This window comes from Brachypodium distachyon, chromosome 5 (assembly GCF_000005505.3).
Source record: "Brachypodium distachyon strain Bd21 chromosome 5, Brachypodium_distachyon_v3.0, whole genome shotgun sequence".
Classification (NCBI taxonomy): domain Eukaryota; kingdom Viridiplantae; phylum Streptophyta; class Magnoliopsida; order Poales; family Poaceae; genus Brachypodium; species Brachypodium distachyon.
Genome location: NC_016135.3, coordinates 21,915,202 through 21,931,744, shown reverse-complemented (window position 1 = coordinate 21,931,744; position 16,543 = coordinate 21,915,202). Strand labels below are relative to the sequence as shown.

The following is a 16,543-nucleotide window of genomic DNA, read 5'->3' as shown; positions in this document are numbered from 1 at the left end:
TTCCAAACAAAGACACGGACTTTTGGAGGGACGTTTGCTTTCCAGATCAGGTTCCAGAGCGGTCTGTCCCCGTCACTGTTGAAATTTGAGCTACCTGTGTCTCCCCCGACAGCAACATTTAGCGCAAGTCTATAGGCACTTCTAACACTGAAAATCCCATTTTTCTGTGGGAACCAGGCCACAGTATCCTTCTCATCTGTTCTCGGAAGCTTGATCTGAAGGACTGCATCTGCATCATGGGGAAAGAAAATATGATGGACCAGCTCCTTCTTCCAGGTTCTGGAGTCCTGATTAATCAAATCGGAGACCCGACGCAGCCAGAGTGCTTCCTGCTTTTCCGTGATGGCATTCTGGACTTGTGGATGGCATCTTTTAACTAATGCTCTCTGGAATCTGAAGCTTCGTTTGAGGTGCATATCTGACTAGCTAGAGTTTTTGTTGTTGTTGACGTAAACATCCTTTTATTCGAATAGACGGAACTATTTCTGATTTACACCGTTATCGGACTATCATAAGGAGGTGTGCGTTCACAGGAGGTAGTGGTTCGGGTGTGAGAGAATTTGCTTTTGTACTTTGTTTCTCAAGAAAACTATGAACCAGGAATATGTCAAAGTATACATGATTTTTACGGGTGCGGAACTATTTCGCTCGTGGTATAAGAACTGCAGCCTCCAGCGTTGCTGCTGCGAATCCCCAATCGAGCGCCTCCTCTCGCACGAGCACGGCGACTGGCCCTAGGCCTCACGGCATGCCGCCGCCGCCGTCCATCGCCCGCGCGGGGTCTGCCCCCGGATCCGGCCGTCAACACCTCGCAGCCCTTCTCTTTCCCCTTGCCCCGCCCCTCGTTTCTTCTCCCTCCTGCAGAAGCCTAGCACCTAGCGGGCGATGAGAAGATGCAGGTGGTGGTGGGCGAGGACGACAGCGGCTCTCCCGCGCCGCGCTCCAGTTTGCAACTTGCTCCAGCGACGTTCTCCGCCACCACCAAATGGCTATCCGCGCTCGACCTCCATCGCGCTGCAGGTGTGCCCTCCGCAACGCATTCCCTCCTCTCCCCCTTGTTCATTTCAATTCTGATTTGTATTTAATTCTCTGCATCACTTAGTAGATGGGTTGGTTGTATTTGCCATATAGTAGACGAATCGCTTGCTACTTGTTAGTAGGAGCTCCACCCCAGCGCGCCCATGGATGAGGCAGCATAGGTACTCGTTTAAGCAGAGCAGCATTGGACTTCTTCTCGGCTAAGAGGCGCACATCATGGCTGACGATGACTGCGTCGATCAGTCCAAGCTATGTAGCTGGATGCAGAAGGGGAGCCGTGCCACCACAAATTTTTGGTACCATCCTCTTGCCATGCATTACAAATTTTATCAGCTTCGTTGTGTTTAATGCATATGAGTTATGTGATGTATTCTAATCCTGCAGGAGAATCTTTCTGAATGGGATGTCAAACAATCCCACTCGATCTTGCTAGAGAGTCGATGCTTATTGGTAAACACAGTTTCCTTTTGGTTGATGCAAAGACTCAAAGTAGATATCTTGTTTTTCAGTGCTGTTATTGGCAATGGTGGCTTGGGAGTTCCAAGTGCTTGGGATTGGTTCCCAGCCTCGGTCAAGCAGGGGCAAATTTCTTAAAAAATGTGGTCTTACTGTAGTTTTAGTTATTAGAATCGTTGCTTGCACGAGTCATATAGTACAAGGTTTGGGTTCACGGTATGCAACTAGATTTTTCTTTGACAGTCTGCTGAAAACCTCAACATGTATCCTTAGTTAGTTCAGATTTGATGATTTTGATATGCTATGCAAATTGTAGATTGGTTATAGGTTTTTAGATAATTTATATTTTACATGAACTGCTACCTGTACAGCTGTACTTACTCGATATATGTTATGTTTAATAAAAGTCATGCACCCTGTACTAGCTCCTTGTTCCTTTCAGCTATTAGTCTGTTACCTTTCACTGCCAGCAGTAAAACAAAATACTATGACTTACTTTTTTTTGAAAACAGACAAGTGAGATTTCAAAGCAGCCCACATTGTTCAAATTGTTTCTCGTGCAAGAGCAGTATTTTTTTATAATTTAGATTGGGTCAGGACTCATGAGTGGTCTTGAAAAGCTTTCCTCCAATCAGTCATTATTTCTGTTTCCTGGTTATTTTTTCCTATATCTTTCAGGATGTTCGATTTTGTCAACGTTTCAGCCAAAAGGTTGTTGATGCCAAGGAAGAGATGGTTGACTTCTTTCTGTGTGCCATATTGGTGTTGATAAGAAATTCAATGTTTCCTGAATGGAATTTATTGACATGAATTTGTAGGGCAGTGGTGAGGGAAAGCATAAGGTTGTGGACTGAATCAGTAAACTAGAGAAGGGGTGCCACTGAGTAGTAGCATATGGTCGGGCTTGATGAGGAACAGGAACACCATTGCCTCCTTCATCTCCAAGCTCACCGGGTTCCGGGAGATGTACATCATACTGCTTCACCAGTGCGGGTCACACCAGGCCCAAGGTGAGCAACCTATTTCACCCATGCAGGATTACTTTTCTGGGACTATAAGAGAGAAACCAAACAATTTAACAATGTGCAGGTCACCAATCTCTGCGATTTAGGAGAGGGCAACACGGTTACCTCTTGCTCCAATCTTGATTGAGTAAATGACATGTTCATGATCCATCAGAGTTGCTTCAGACCTTATTTAACAAAAAGCATCAACTGAACCACCACCAGCAAAGTTGTACATTAATTTTTGAGAAATTTGCTTTACTACCATCAACTCAGCAGCAAGCTTTTTGTTGTCAATTTCCACAGATTAGTTTATGATAGCCTTTCTTCTTTATCATACTAATTTATTTTAGAAAAATTATGACCAACGTGTGATTGATAAAGGGAATTCTGTTGATAACTTGAATTTGTCAACAGCCAACACCATCTTCATTTGTATGTTCAGAGAATAAATTTTGTCCAATTTAGCTGATAGCTCATTTCACGTATTGATCTGGTGGTAAATTTACTAATCATGTATTCCTGTTGGTGTTTTGTATTGGTAGGAAAATTTGATAGCCTGGCTGGGTGTGATGCTTTATCTCCCATGCTGCCGCAGATCAGCAATGCACTATGTGAAACCCAGATGCAGTTTTATCTGCTCGCCCTCAGCAGCCAATATTTCAGATCTGCTAATTCTCGATGCCTTTAGTGTTTGTCAGGTTTCTAGGTAAGGATTCCACTGGCTTGTTTTTTCTGTTTATATGCTCCTTTGGGTCTTTGCCTAATGGCTAATGCCTTTAGTCAGATTCAATTATCGTAGTAATAATTTTGTCAATTCGCAACTACTTTGAGCTACAGAATCATGGCCAAGAGTTAAATCAGTAATTTTTATGTGGTAAATCTAGAGATGCAACATGATTTCCATCAGGCACCTGTCGCCCCTCATGTGCAGCCACTGTTCTGATATTTTTTCTGTACTCCATTCTGATTTTTTGCTCTGCACCTGTCGCCTCTCATTTGTGCAGCCACCTATGTTTTTCCAGTGTATCGGTGATCTGTAGTTTTGTACTAAGGTGAGCAGGATACAACCAAGAGATGTTGTGTGCTTCTAGCCTACAACCCAATATTGACTGGATGGTCGGTCTTGTTACTTGGTTTGCGAGACCCATGGCTGATAACTAAGTGCAGTTTTCATTTCAAAATGTACTGCACACAAGGCAACATTGCCTTCGATAGTAGTGTACAAATAGAAGGTCCGAAGTCCTCCAATTTTTTGTTTATGTTCTTTGGAGATCAGTCTAATAAGAAGTACTTAGGAGTCATGCACCTTTTGGGCATGATTTTAAATTTAACTTAACAACTGTTTGCTGCTTGAATATAGAAAATCTACTAACAGGCCTTATGAGCCTTGAACAAACAAAATGGGGTTTGCATTTGAGCATGGTGCGTATATTCACAAACTTCATGTATATTTAATACCGAAGATTGGCAATTAGGGTACTTTAATTTATAACAAAGTTTGTTATCGTTGTCTGTTAAACAGCTTTAACTATCCTTTGTTGTTTAATCTTGTGAACAACTTTTGTTCAAAATTCAAAGTATGGTATGGGACAACTGTTGGAAGCACGAGGTGATACACTGCTCCTTTCGATCCATAATAAGTGTCCGAGATGTATTAACTTTATACTGAATCCCCGGCATGCATTATGGATCGAAAGGAGTAGTTTAGAAGGAATGCTTGGATATGCGTGATGAAGAGGAGGTCTCAAGAAGAGTGAAGGAGAAACCGGAGGAAAACATCACCCTGTAAACCCGGAGGCATTGCAGTTGAAGTTAGCGCTCTATTGTAATGTCTCTACAATAAATGTAATGTCTCTACAATTCATTGTTGTAAACACAGGCATTGCAAATTTGCACCCAACTAGAAGCAAATGAGACATGATATTAGTTTTTTTCATTAGCACCACTCGCGTTTCTACGGTCACCTAACTAGTATTTTCATAGTATTTTGTCTGTTTGGAGTAGTAAATTCTGCTTGGGGCACATCAACTAGTAGCTGCTCAATTTTTAGGTACCTCTGTACAACATCACAGTACAAGATTGAAAAAGAAAACACCGGATCGAAAGGCCGACAGCCGGCCTGCGCCTTGGTGCGGATCATGGCGGCGCCCTCCCAGATCCGACGGAGCGCCTCGCCAAGGTCGCGGTCGCCCGCTTTTGCCCCTGGCCCGTCTGCCTTCTCCCTGGTCCCCGCAGCGACCAGTTGCGGCGGCCTAGCCGCCTCTCCCTCCCTCTGCAGTGGCTAGCGGCGCGAGGGCAACACGGGAATGGGCCAGCGACGGCGAGCGGCGGAGGCGGTGGGCAGGCTGGCCACGGCGTCTCCGGGCTGAGACAACGGGCGGGGCAGACCGATCCAGAACCGGAAGGGCCGAGGGCGGCCGGATCCGGCCCCGTCCATCGCCGGAGGTAGTCGGCGAGGTCCTGGAAGAGGAGGGAGAGAGATGCGAGAGAGAGATAGAGGAGAAGGACGCAGAGATCAGATGCGAGACGAGAGAGAATAAATGATATTCTCTCCGTCCGTAATTAATTGACGCCGTGTTTTTTTCCGTAAATTTTCAGAACAAGCCTAGAAACTTTTGCGAAAATCCTCCTATGATTTTTCAAAATTAACGCGCAGTCCACATTTAATTGGAGAAATGGACTGCAGGTTTATTTCAGAAATTAATAGGGATTTTTTTGAAAATGACCGGCGCCAAGAATCAATTAACGGATCAATCTCGACCTGGTCTGGGTAGCCGGTAGCCCCGTGGATGACACGTCATCATTGGCGGAGGCCGTCCGATTGTCACATTTAGTCCGAAGTCATTGCTGGACCAAAACATTCTAACCACACATTTTCTCTGGAGCTAAAGAAAAAGATCATTGCCTTCTGAAAATTAATGTAAAGCTGTTATTACGAGGCTGCCACAGTAGCACCACAGCTCTACTACAAAGCAATTGAATTTTTTGACATGTACAAGCAATGCAATTAATGTAACGTCAAATCTCACAGTACTATCATTCCAACTGACCAAGGTAAAGCGTTCAGCTCAACAATCGTCCCGTTAAGAGTCTCTCCCGTTAATACTAAGAGCTAGATTTCCCTCAAAAAAATACTAAAAGAGCTAGAGCGTTGCACGATTTGATCCTAGAGGTAACGATACCGAGTGGTTCTTGGTGCCACGCGAACCCACATCCGGCGCCCTCGCCGCGGCCGCTGCCCGCACGGACAGAGCGAGCACGTTCAGATCCGACAGCTCCGTCCTCCTAGCCTTGTCTCGTCGCGCGGCGTGCCTCTCGTCATCGTCGTCTTCTTCCTCCTCGTCCTCGTCTCCGCCGTCTTCCTCGGCCCCGTCCTCCTCGTCCCCATCCACCTCGCGCGACCTCTTGCTCCCGATCGCGACTCCGAACAGCATCGGCTTCCCGCCGCCGCCGGCCGCGCCGGGCCGCTCGTCCTCCTCTTCCCCGCCGTGGTCGTACCGCGTCACGACGCGGCGGACGTCGTCGAATGCGCGGCGCGCGCGCGCGAGCTCCCGCGACAGCCTCGCGTTCTCCCGCCGCAGCCGCGAAATCTCCTCCTCCAGCTCGGCAACCGCGCCGCTCACCGCCGACCCCGACCCGGGCCGCGGCGGCGACGACGACGAGACCGGGGGATCCCCTCCGGAGCTCGTCGCCGTGGGCGAGATCGGCAACGCAATCGCCGTCGGTATCACCGCCGAAGCCGGCGCCCCGGCGCCGCCTGACCCCTTCCGCCTCTGTATCCCGCCGAGCAGATGCTTCTCCCCCTTCCTGAAACACTCGTTGGCGAACTCCCACCGATCCACCCCGACCTTCTTGAATCCCTGCACAGAGAAAACAAAACGAAGTTCGCAATCTCGATCTAACGAATCAACCGGAGAGATGCGCAGAGGTGTGTAGTGAGACGCACGTAGGTGTTGAGCTGGCGGACGAAGGAGGCGAAGTTGCTGTGCTTGAAGTTCTTGGGGAGGAGGTCGCGCTCGAAGTCGGAGCGGCGCCACACCACGAATGTCGTGCCGGAGTCGTTCCACGAGATGATGTCGTCGGTCTCCGGGTCGTCGACGATCGCGTACGTCTTTGTCAGGAACGGCGCCGTCCCCGCCGCCGGCGACGCCATTGAGCAGTTGGTTGAGAGTGATCTGGTGGTGCTCTCGCGAGGGGAGACGGGAGGATGTGGTTTGCTTCCGTTCCGGGTCGAGAAATGGGGATTTTGTGATGGGGATAGGGCCATGAGGGTGGGGATGGGGCGAGAAGCATCCAGGGGGTTCTGGAAGGTTCCCATCCTTTTCTAGTCGGCCACGTGGTGCTGTTTCTAGAAAATGCGCTGCTTGATCTGGAACGAAGACGGGCTGAGCCGTAGCTTTGGGGAAGATGGGCTGAGATAGCCTTGGAGCAGCCCAATTATTTTAGGGTCAATAAACAAATGACTATGTGATGAAACCCAAATAGTAGGAGTATTTCTTTTTTTTATGAAGTGCATTTAGCTTTCCTCCATGTGATGAAACCCAAATGACTATGTGATAAACAAGTGCCAACTATTACACCAACTCAAAACTTGAAAGAGAGTGGCCAAAATTCAAAACTCGCAAGCATAAGTTGGTCACGACCGTTTACCCTTTTTAGCAAGAACTTGAATATCTTTATAATTTACTCTATACAATATCCAACCTATAAGCGGTAGCATCTGCCTTTTGTTTCAGAACCAACAGTAACATTTGGCAACATGCTATCCACATCGGCATTGCACAGAAGCTGAAACACGAGACTACTCCAAGTTGGTGTGGCGGGCCCTCATCTGGGCCGGGCTCTGGCCCAGGACGCGGGCGAGCTCCAGCACCACCATCTCGAACAGCACAAACATGGCCCCCTCGTACAGGCTACCCATCGGCAGCTTCGCCCCCCGCGCCGTCGCCGCCGCCGCGCCATCCTCCTCCTCCTCCTCCTCCTCCTCCTCGTCATCAGCCATGGTCTGCGCGGGGAGGTGGGCCACCACATCGGCCTGTCGCCCGGGGAACTCGCCCTCGGCCCTGGCGGTGAGCAGCAGGACGCGCGCGCCGGCGGCCCGCGCCACGCCGCAGATGGCGTCGACGGTGGAGAAGGCGCCGGGGCCCGCGGAAGCGACGAGGAGGTCTCCGGGTGAGGCGGGCGGCGCCGTGACGTCGCCGACGCAGTGCGCGGTGATGCCCAGGTGCGCGAGCCGCATGCAGAGGGCGCGCGTCATCAGGCCTTCCCGCCCGACGCCGTGCGTGAACACGCGGCCGCCCCGGGCGGCCGCGGCGGCGAGCTCCGAGACGAGGACGGAGCGCGCGGGCGGGTGAGGGGAGGGAGCGGAGAAGACGGAGGAGATCTGGGCGCAGATGGAGGCGGCGGCGGCATCGCTCATCGGTACAGGTTTTCTATCTTATCCGGAGCTCTTTTCTTTTGGATTGGAGCAGTGGATTGCTGTGGTCAACGACTTCAGCTAGCCGGCCTTGTGGTTAGAAGCTGATGGTTTCTGTGGACGAGGCGTCGTCACAACTCGCAACCCAGAAACTTAACACCAACCAGGGCGGCTCTATCTAGACCCACCAAGACCAACCGAACGAAATCTATAAAATAGCCAAGCAAAGAAAAGACAATCTACCGGCTTCAACGAGCCACTGGCTCAGCAACAGCTAGTGCTAGGGGAAGGAAATAGGCGGTGAGAAAAAGCTCCTGGCTCAACAACCTTCGACAATCAGAACTAAACAACTACAGGTGCATCCGACAATCCGAACGTAGGAGAAAAATCTTAGTCCAGAGCCTGTAGCCCTGTAGAGCTTGGCAGTCCAAATCGCAAGTGAACTGGACTAAGAGTTTTCTCCTACGTTGGTTAGCAATAACATGAAAATATATCTCTTAACATTTCTATAACAATCATATACTCCATATATTATTATCTTAATGTCTTTTGTAGATATTACAGATTTACAGTACAAGCACACAAACATGAACTCACACCACCAAGCATGCACACATGAGTGATACACGTCCCCTACATAACAAGATCATGAAGGTCTGGAGTAGATAACCACGATAGAGAAACTGTCTCTACCGATCCCCAATTTATTATTTCAACAGGAGTAAAGCTTCTCCATCAAGTTGCTTGCGTTTTGATCCCTGCCTTAGGGATAATCTGGATGTGATAGCCCTTTGGGAATACGATCTCCGATATGCGCTGCACGTCGCCTCCTTTGATCTCCTTCCAACTGCATTCCCGTGAATTAGTAGTACAAGAACACAAACTTTTTACTACATTGTAAGATGTCTGCGTGTCTACAAAACCGTTACCTGTACTTGGTCACCAAGGTGTGGAGGAAGAGTGCAATCTGAATCCTGCTGAATTCTGCTCCCACGCAGAGCCTTATGCCCCCTCCAAATGGCATGAAGTTCTTCAGCAGAGTAGTCCTTTTCGACTCATCCTGCAAATTTCGAATAGCTCATCCATGTGTCAGACGAAAAACTGAATAGATAATACCGGTACCAATTACATTGTCATCACCGACCTGCCACCTCCAGGGATTAAAGGTCAGGGGATCTTCGAACAATTCCGGGTTCAGATGGACAGCCATGGGGCTGATCATGACCAGCCAACCGGCGGGAATCGTGTGTCCTGTGCCAGGGAAGAATTGATTGTCTCGTCCAATAACTAGCATAATTTGCCGTACTAAAAAGATTTATTTCAGCAGATAACGAACTGTGTCAGATGGGTGCACCTTTCACTTGTACGTCTGTTAGTGTTTTCCTGAATATTCCAGGGGCAACGTTACTGACGCGAGCTATCTCATTTGTGACCTGCAGAGAACGTTGGCTTAAGTGTGGCCGTGTACATGAGAGAATATGCAATAGAAATTGCTTTATGTACTATATAAAAATGTAATTGATGAACCAGTCTGGTCGTATTTGCTGTAGGACTAAATTCAAGGTACACTTGGACTGAAACCTGAGCAGTGAATGTCATGGACTTGTACTCCTCCCAGGTGATCCCAGAACTCGCACCCTCTCTTTTCTTCAGGATTGCTTCATGCTCCTCCTGCAAGAAGGTAAGCTTTTTTAATTTTACACGATCTAAACCTTGAGTGCTTTCTTTTTGACTGAAAACAGTAGGAGAGGCTCCTACTGCGGTATATATTACTTAGAACATAATTACAACTTTGCAACTGGGGCATCCCCCATGATTACATTATTAGAGAGAGTCTACAAAACTATTAAGGATGGGGAGTAGAGTTTAACCTTGAGTGCTTCGACTACATTTGGGTGGCCGCTTAGGAACTTCATGGCAACCGTGAGCGACGAGGACACCGTCGCAAAGCTGGCAAACAAAAGGGCGGCCACCAAGTCTACAGCAAACTTCTCCTCTATCATTCCGGCTCCACTCTGCAGCTCGTTGACCACCTCATCGAGGAAATCACCATGACGCTTTTCAGGTGTACGGAGCCTTTCTTTCAGTAGGTCCTTGAGTACCTTCTGCATGTTCTTCCTTCCCTACATACAAAAGCATCAATACGACGAAACAGTTGTGCCATAAGTGTTAATTAAGGTTAACTATATTTTTAGAAAGTCAAACGTTCGGACAATGCCGTTGCTCATTAATTAGCTAAATTTTGTGTCAGTGTATCGTGTGGTGGTGTGTTGCTTTACTATGTGCCGTCCTGAGTGATGTTCTAAGTTGCGTCCCATTAATTGTAGGTCATACTCTTTTTTTGGTACACAACCATTTAAAAAAAGAAGGTTGACTTTATTTTCATACTGTCATTGTGGGGCTTAACTAACACTTGGAACTGTATGAGGATGTGTAGATATATACAGTACACTGCATTATACCTGTATGCATCCGTAGAATGTGGTCCCAGGGAAATACAGAGGGAAGGAGACCAATCCCTGGAAGAAGGCGTCGAAGTTCTTTCTGAGTTTCCTTGACTTCTCAGGTCCGAAACCAATCAGCTTCTTGGCTGTCAAGTCAAATATCATCTGCATGAAAGAAGAAGGCAAATATCATGCCACTTGCTAAGCTAATGTATGGCGGCAGTACGTACGTGAGATCGAAGGTGTAGTAATGCTAGTAATGCTTACATTGGCGACCGCGTCCTTGACCTCGATGCAAGGCTCCGCGGCCCACGCCGCGAAGCTCTGGGTCACGTTGCGGTCCATCTCGGCGAGGAGCACGTCCCTGAGGCTTTCGAGGCCGAAGAGCCTGGACGCGAAGCTGCGGGTGTACTTGTGGATGGTGCCGTCGTAGGAGGCGATGCTCTCCCTGCCGAAGATGTTGTTGGTCGTGTCCGGGTACCAGCTCCGGAACAGCTTTCCTTCCTGCTGGAAGATGAACCGGTTCACCTCGGCGTCCATGGACACCACCACCGGCTGCCCTACCAAGCTCGTCTTGAACACCGGCCCGTACCTATCAATATATGATTAGTACTATTAGTTATAACTACAGTATATCCTTTGATCAAAAGTTATACTTGTACTATGTTCCGGCCGGTAGTATATGGTAATGATCCTCATTTGTGTGGGTACTTGCTCAACTTATTTACCTTTTCAGCCTTTGCTTGTAGAAGGACGGGACATCGAGAGAAGGGCTTGGCTTGAAGAACTGGAAGGTCTCACCGACGAGAGGGAAGCCCATGGATCCCGGAGGGAGCCTCCCACTGTTGCATGGGGGATTCATCCACTTGTACACGCAGTGTAGGAGCCAACCTGCTGCAACAACGGCAAGGGCACACAGGGATGCATATTGCACTTGCGATGAGGACCCCTCCATCTCAAAAGATGGGATTCCCCTCAAAGATAGAGATGCTCTAGTCTCTGGAGATCTTCAAGAGAAGTGATCTTTGGCTTCTTCGTTCACGTACAGAAGAGATGCCTCGTACATGGTGTTTATATCGGCCGGCCGGGGGTGTCACACTTTCGGCCTACGTCTCTGCGATAAACCGTTTCGTTTAACATAAACTACTCACCACTTTCACGTAAGGACAAGTGTTTCATGTATTATTGCTATAAGTACAGTACCAGCTGACTTATAGGAGATCCTCTATAAACTAGTATTTGTATATGCATCAACGAGTGGCTCAGGAACGGATCTCATCCAGGGAGATCCCCGGAAAAGGATCCTCAAGTACGTATGTCGGTATGTGCCCAACTAAGCAGAGGACTTTGCATGCGGCGTTTTAAGTTCTTACATCCTCAATCTTTCTCCTAGTGAAGAAGGAGAAACAGAATCAGCCTTCTGAGATTTATTTGCGTGCATGATTGAAAGAGATCAGATCATGCTTATATCCCTGATCTGGGATTGTTCTTGGCCACGTTATTTCTGGGAGGTCAACTCGCACTCTGATCTCGCGGGATTCTTTTCCGAGCATGTACTCTCTTCGTTTCATTAAGATTGGCACGGATTTAAACTAGCATGTAATGGAGGTAGTAGCAAGCAAGCACCTGAATTTCCTTCTTCGGAAGCCAACTATACCCAAATGGAGGTAGTGTTGTACTCCCTCCGTTCCATAAAGATTGACACGGTTTTGGACTAAATCTAGTGCAAAACCATGCCAATCTTTATGAAACGGAGGAGTACCATAGAAGGAAAAAAAAACACCCACCTTGCAACTCGCGGACTATAGGTGGCCACCGAGCAGGCCCCAAAATGCCCTCTCCCTGTCCAGGCGTGGCACAGAACCCGGGCAGGCTGGCCGGGCCCGTTAAACCCGTCCCAGCCCAGCAAGGAGAAAAAGAGAGAGAAAAGACAAAAAAAAGTTAACTGGGCACAGCCCAACAAGGAGAAAAAAAAGAACTAAAAGATAATGTCAATTGGCTCAGCCCAGCAAGAGAGGATGGGAAAAAAGAAGGAAAGAGGCCCAGGCCCGATTGCCAAAAGGCTGGTATGAAAAAGGGGGCCTGGGGCCTGAGGATGAAGCCCAGGCACGGCACAAGCCGGGCCATAGGGCCGTCCCGGCCCACTCCTTAGAGGCGGGCCGCCGGCCTCCTCACACGGTCGCGGCCTCCTACCCCCTCCTCTCGTGGAACACGGTGCTAATTAAAATTAAGATTTTTCACATAATTGCAGTTAGAATGTAACGATGTATAAAGAAAAAAAAGAATCGCACAATTGCATGGGACATGGTGCAGCTAAATATCCCAAAACAACCGACACTAGCTCCTAGACGGAGTCCCAAGCGGTGGCTAGGCTTGAGTTTTTTCTTCCGTTGGTCCCGTCTTCGATGGCTTTCTTGGCCTTGGAGGTGCCGCTGATCCTGGCGAGATGGTGGCACATAAGGCCTCTTTCTTTTTTGTTTTAGGATTCTTCTGTGCCTTCTTCAAGATGCCAAGGTGGCAACTACATATTGCAGCCAGACTCTAAGGTCTTCGATGGTGCACCTAACATCGGCGGAGAGCAAGTGGAGTTGTCTGTCCAACATTTCCCTTGGAATCCGGACAGCTCTTCAGGTGTCCGACGAAGCTCTGGGCTCTGGTCGGCTTTTCGTGTTTATTTGTTTGGTTTTAGGTCTAACTATTTCAATTTATGTTTCTCATCTTTGGTAATGGTTGTTGCTTCGACGCTGGTCTTTTGGGACCTTAGCATGGCTATTATCCCACCATTTGGTACCACAAGCTCTCCTTTGGCAAAGCAGGTCTAAAAAAAAAAGGTCGTTGCGACCAAATCCCAGAGGCAAAGGCCCACACAGATAGCCATACCCTGAAAGCGGAGGCCCATGACTCCGGCGGCTTCTCTCTCACTGTGCTACGCTGGGCCGCTGGCGACAATGACCACATCCCTGACTTTTTTTTCTTTTGCTGTTCTTGTTTCTCATGGCTAGTTCTTGTAGGGTGGCCGAGTCGAATCGCTTCTTCTTCAGTTCGAAAAGTGCCCGGATGTAGCTTCACAACGTGAATGGCTGAATGTCCAGCATCCAACCAGATCGACTAACCCACCGACGAATAATGTTTGCTAGCGCTCGGGCCATCGGGAGTGACCACCGACGCCAGAGCAAAACACACGAATCCTCCATCAAGCACTACAATCTTATCGTACGAGGCCAGCGACAGCATCATATATAGGCAGAGCTTTTCGGCGGATCTGAACTCTTACGCCCCACACACGAAGCGGGGCACGCAGGGTCAGGGCCCATTGGGGCGGCCTTCATTGTACACGCGGACACCTGTTTCCGCCGCGCGCACACTACAATTTCCCCAAAAATGAGCTGTCCCTCCTGGGCCCCTGGCGAGTGAAAGAGAGGCCCATGGGCAGGAACTCGAAACTGGATCCGAGAGGCCGCGCAGGCTGGGCCCCCAGCCGGCCGGACCACAAAACGGCAGGCCCATTTTTTGGGGGGCCCCGCGGTTGTCTCCCGCTGCCGCTACAGTGCCGAGACCAATTCCAAAACTCGTCCAGACCACATCTTTCACCGGATCTACAACAAGTATTTATCCTTGCCAAATCCAGGAGCATTGCACTGAATCTGGAAATGCTGCGGTCTCCTCTTTTGACGCCACCATGTACAGCAAAGCGCGGGCAACAGCACGCACTGAGCTTGATGGAAGAAGAAGAAGCGCTGCATCTGGCTAATTGCGGCACTGCTAACATGATCACGTCAATAATAATAACACTAATGATAATCATAACAACAACGCGTCTGACTCTGATTTGCACGTTTGCACATGCCGGCTTCTGCATTGTATATACCTTGATCATCTTGCAACTTGCAGCCAAGATGAGGTCATGGGGTACGTATAAAGGCCTCGAAAGCGCAGCGATAACAGATCGCGGATCCTGAGATAAGAGTTGTTAAAGACAGGCTTTCCCGATTATGCATGAGGCTAATTTAACACAATCATTCGATCGGCCGTGGTCAGAAGGGACAGGCTCGCGCAAAGGCACCAGCAGGGATGAGTGCTTCTAGCTAGCCTTTGCCTGCAATTGTTGCTAGCTGCTCGTTTCTGAATCTGACAGTGTCTCAACGTGCACGCGTTTCTCAAAAAGTTGCTCGCTCTGACAGGTTCCAAGGATTCTACTACTGCGCTAGGGGGGAAAGGTGACATGAGCAGCACGCAACAGGAACAAGGAACAAACAAACAGTAAAAACTGGACAATCTCCTGTAGTTCACAGAATCCAAGCAGTAGCCAAAGGGACGTGTACTTGTCTTGTCTGGATCTTGCTTGGTGTAAAGAAAGGTGTCGGATTCAAGCTAGCTATAGCCTCTGTTGACCAGCAGCACGTCTTGGTCAGTCCAGTCCAAAGCTCCGTTAATAGGAAGGAACTTGTGTGCGGCAGCAGAAATGCTCGCTTAAACAGGCGGCTAATTGGACGGGAAATGCCGATAGAAGCAGTCTTCCGTCATTTTAATATCACGCGAAGCAAGTGTGGTTGAATTGAATCTGCCACGGTCAAGATTCCTGCTCTAACCTGCACATCTTGGTTGGTTTCCTGCTCCGATCCTAGTGTCAAGCTAGTCCAATCAACGGCTTGTGCTAACCACTCTGGGAGGTGACGATTATGCAAATGATGCATTGCACATTCGCCACCATATATGGAAAATTATTCGGCCACTCATCACGTGAAACCACGACACGCAATTTCTGAGAAAAATGCACATCGCAATTTTTCTTCTGGTAGGACGCAACAGCAGATGCTGTCTTGGGGCCGGGGGGTCCATGAATAATTTCGCATTTGTTGGCTGATGAAAAATGAGCTGTCTGCGAGGTTCGTTGGTTCCCAACGTCCGTCCTGCAAGATCCCATCGCGCACGAACGAACGGGAGCTATAGCTGACAAGTCCGGAAGGGCAAAGCTCGGAACATTATCCTGTGCCTGGACGTACGAACGAGCGTGGTGGATCTCGTACAAGCGTTGCCCCCCATTGCTGGTACAGCACAAGACATTTCCATATGGCACACCCTTTGAGGATTCCATTTCCATGCTCAATTCGGCAGCAAGCTCCAGATCTAGATCACACAGACACTTTCACCGTTGCACGTACATACTCGGCATTTATGCAATAGACGAAATAGGGAAAACAAGATGCTGTCCATAGATGCTAAGCACTAACATAATAAAAGAGTGTTTTTACGGTATCCCAGTACTCCAAAGAAAGACACTGGAGTACCAATCAAATCTGGCCTTCCATTTAGCAGAGTAATTTAGACTTTTCCTATGGTCAACTAAATGTGTTTTTTTTATCGGCAATATAATATAATTTGATAAATCCTCGTTCATGCTTACGGCCGCCGGCTCCTCCTGATCCCCCAGCCGCGCCACCGCCAGCAGGAGCTATGTTCAGAAAGGGAGATGTCGATTGATTAAGCATTATTGCCGTTCTCCTACAACTTCATATCTGACAGCTTTTATACCTAAGAAAAATTACCAGTGTAATTTTGGTAGAATTAATTCCCAGAACACATGAAACTGGCGTCATATCCATGAGATTGCAGATTTTTCTTATCACAAACGAACGCACGTATGAATCAATTCGATCCGAAGGTGGAGCGATTCGTTGATGGGGTAAAGTATACTCGATTCATCTATACATCTGCGCTGCGGCGCAATCGCGCAGCTCGTCCGATGTCTCCTGCCCGCAGTTCCAGCCGTCGTCGTGAGTCCGGCGCGGTCCTTCCACAAGGGTCACGGCCGCTCCTCCACTACACCGATCATCTCTTCAAAAATAGGGGTTTGATTGCCATGTAAAGATCTAAAGAAATCATTTTTAGAGAGGAAAGAAATCAGTTATGGCTCACGAATAGCCTTGAGTAGATTGAATTATTTAGATTACAATTTTACCCCTTCAATCATGGTACTCACATATTGTTTAATGGTGATACTCCTCAATGCCTGTCTTGGAGTACTTATTAATCTCATCCATTGGATTGGAAGGAATAAACAGTCCATATTTATTCCAGGATACTGCAAAAGGGCTCTAATAAAAACAAAAATCTTTCTTTAAGACGTCCTCTCACTTGGCTGTTCATCGTTTGTTACGTGGTACATCCAGAATTCTTTCATG

At 48.4% G+C, this 16,543-nt stretch overlaps 3 protein-coding genes and 2 long non-coding RNA genes across 17 annotated transcripts; 2 read left to right on the top strand and 3 right to left on the bottom strand.

Moving 5' to 3' along the window:
• The first annotated feature begins 219 nt into the window (after positions 1 to 219).
• Positions 220 to 4,443, top strand: LOC104585404. 13 transcript variants are annotated; one of them, XR_002960897.1, is made up of 4 exons: positions 220 to 1,334; positions 1,423 to 2,229; positions 2,313 to 2,504; positions 2,584 to 4,440. It is a non-coding gene; the product is annotated as an uncharacterized LOC104585404 (long non-coding RNA). The 13 variants fall into 13 exon arrangements; XR_002960901.1 differs by having other exon boundaries at positions 224 to 1,334; positions 1,423 to 2,504; positions 2,584 to 2,646; positions 3,044 to 4,443; XR_002960905.1 differs by having other exon boundaries at positions 227 to 1,020; positions 1,158 to 1,334; positions 1,423 to 2,504.
• Positions 4,444 to 5,407: 964 nt separating this feature from the next.
• On the bottom strand, positions 5,408 to 6,856 carry LOC100837233 (heat stress transcription factor B-2a). The gene is made up of 2 exons (XM_003581492.4): positions 6,448 to 6,856; positions 5,408 to 6,361 (listed from the first exon to the last, which is right to left on the bottom strand). The coding sequence occupies exons 1-2, from the start codon at positions 6,817 to 6,819 to the stop codon at positions 5,645 to 5,647; spliced, it is 1,089 nt and encodes a 362-aa protein (XP_003581540.4). The 5' UTR covers positions 6,820 to 6,856; the 3' UTR covers positions 5,408 to 5,644.
• Positions 6,857 to 7,038: 182 nt separating this feature from the next.
• LOC100836929 (3-hexulose-6-phosphate isomerase) lies at positions 7,039 to 8,254 on the bottom strand. The gene has a single exon (XM_003581491.4). It carries the CDS (start codon positions 7,918 to 7,920, stop codon positions 7,303 to 7,305), a length of 618 nt encoding a protein of 205 aa, XP_003581539.1. The 5' UTR covers positions 7,921 to 8,254; the 3' UTR covers positions 7,039 to 7,302.
• Positions 8,255 to 8,420: 166 nt separating this feature from the next.
• On the bottom strand, positions 8,421 to 11,354 carry LOC100836615 (cytochrome P450 87A3). The gene is made up of 9 exons (XM_003581490.4): positions 11,090 to 11,354; positions 10,629 to 10,953; positions 10,380 to 10,526; positions 9,789 to 10,040; positions 9,499 to 9,588; positions 9,272 to 9,350; positions 9,062 to 9,168; positions 8,847 to 8,977; positions 8,421 to 8,764 (listed from the first exon to the last, which is right to left on the bottom strand). The coding sequence occupies exons 1-9, from the start codon at positions 11,314 to 11,316 to the stop codon at positions 8,653 to 8,655; spliced, it is 1,470 nt and encodes a 489-aa protein (XP_003581538.1). The 5' UTR covers positions 11,317 to 11,354; the 3' UTR covers positions 8,421 to 8,652.
• LOC106865614 lies at positions 9,865 to 11,615 on the top strand. The gene is made up of 2 exons (XR_002960906.1): positions 9,865 to 10,003; positions 11,098 to 11,615. It is a non-coding gene; the product is annotated as an uncharacterized LOC106865614 (long non-coding RNA).
• Positions 11,616 to 16,543: the final 4,928 nt, after the last annotated feature.

Bases quoted from the DNA above. Each gene is read 5' to 3' on its own strand.
- LOC100837233 (XM_003581492.4), bottom strand. From the start codon at position 6,819: ATGGGAACCTTCCAGAACCCCCTGGATGCTTCTCGCCCCATCCCCACC. The intron at 6,362-6,447 runs GTGCGTCTCACT...TTCTCTGTGCAG, and splicing joins TCCGCCAGCTCAACACCTAC to GGATTCAAGAAGGTCGGGGT.
- LOC100836929 (XM_003581491.4), bottom strand. From the start codon at position 7,920: ATGAGCGATGCCGCCGCCGCCTCCATCTGCGCCCAGATCTCCTCCGTC.
- LOC100836615 (XM_003581490.4), bottom strand. From the start codon at position 11,316: ATGGAGGGGTCCTCATCGCAAGTGCAATATGCATCCCTGTGTGCCCTT. The intron at 10,527-10,628 runs GTAAGCATTACT...TCTTTCATGCAG, and splicing joins TCAAGGACGCGGTCGCCAAT to ATGATATTTGACTTGACAGC. The intron at 10,041-10,379 runs GTATAATGCAGT...TTTTGTATGTAG, and splicing joins CATTCTACGGATGCATACAG to GGAAGGAAGAACATGCAGAA.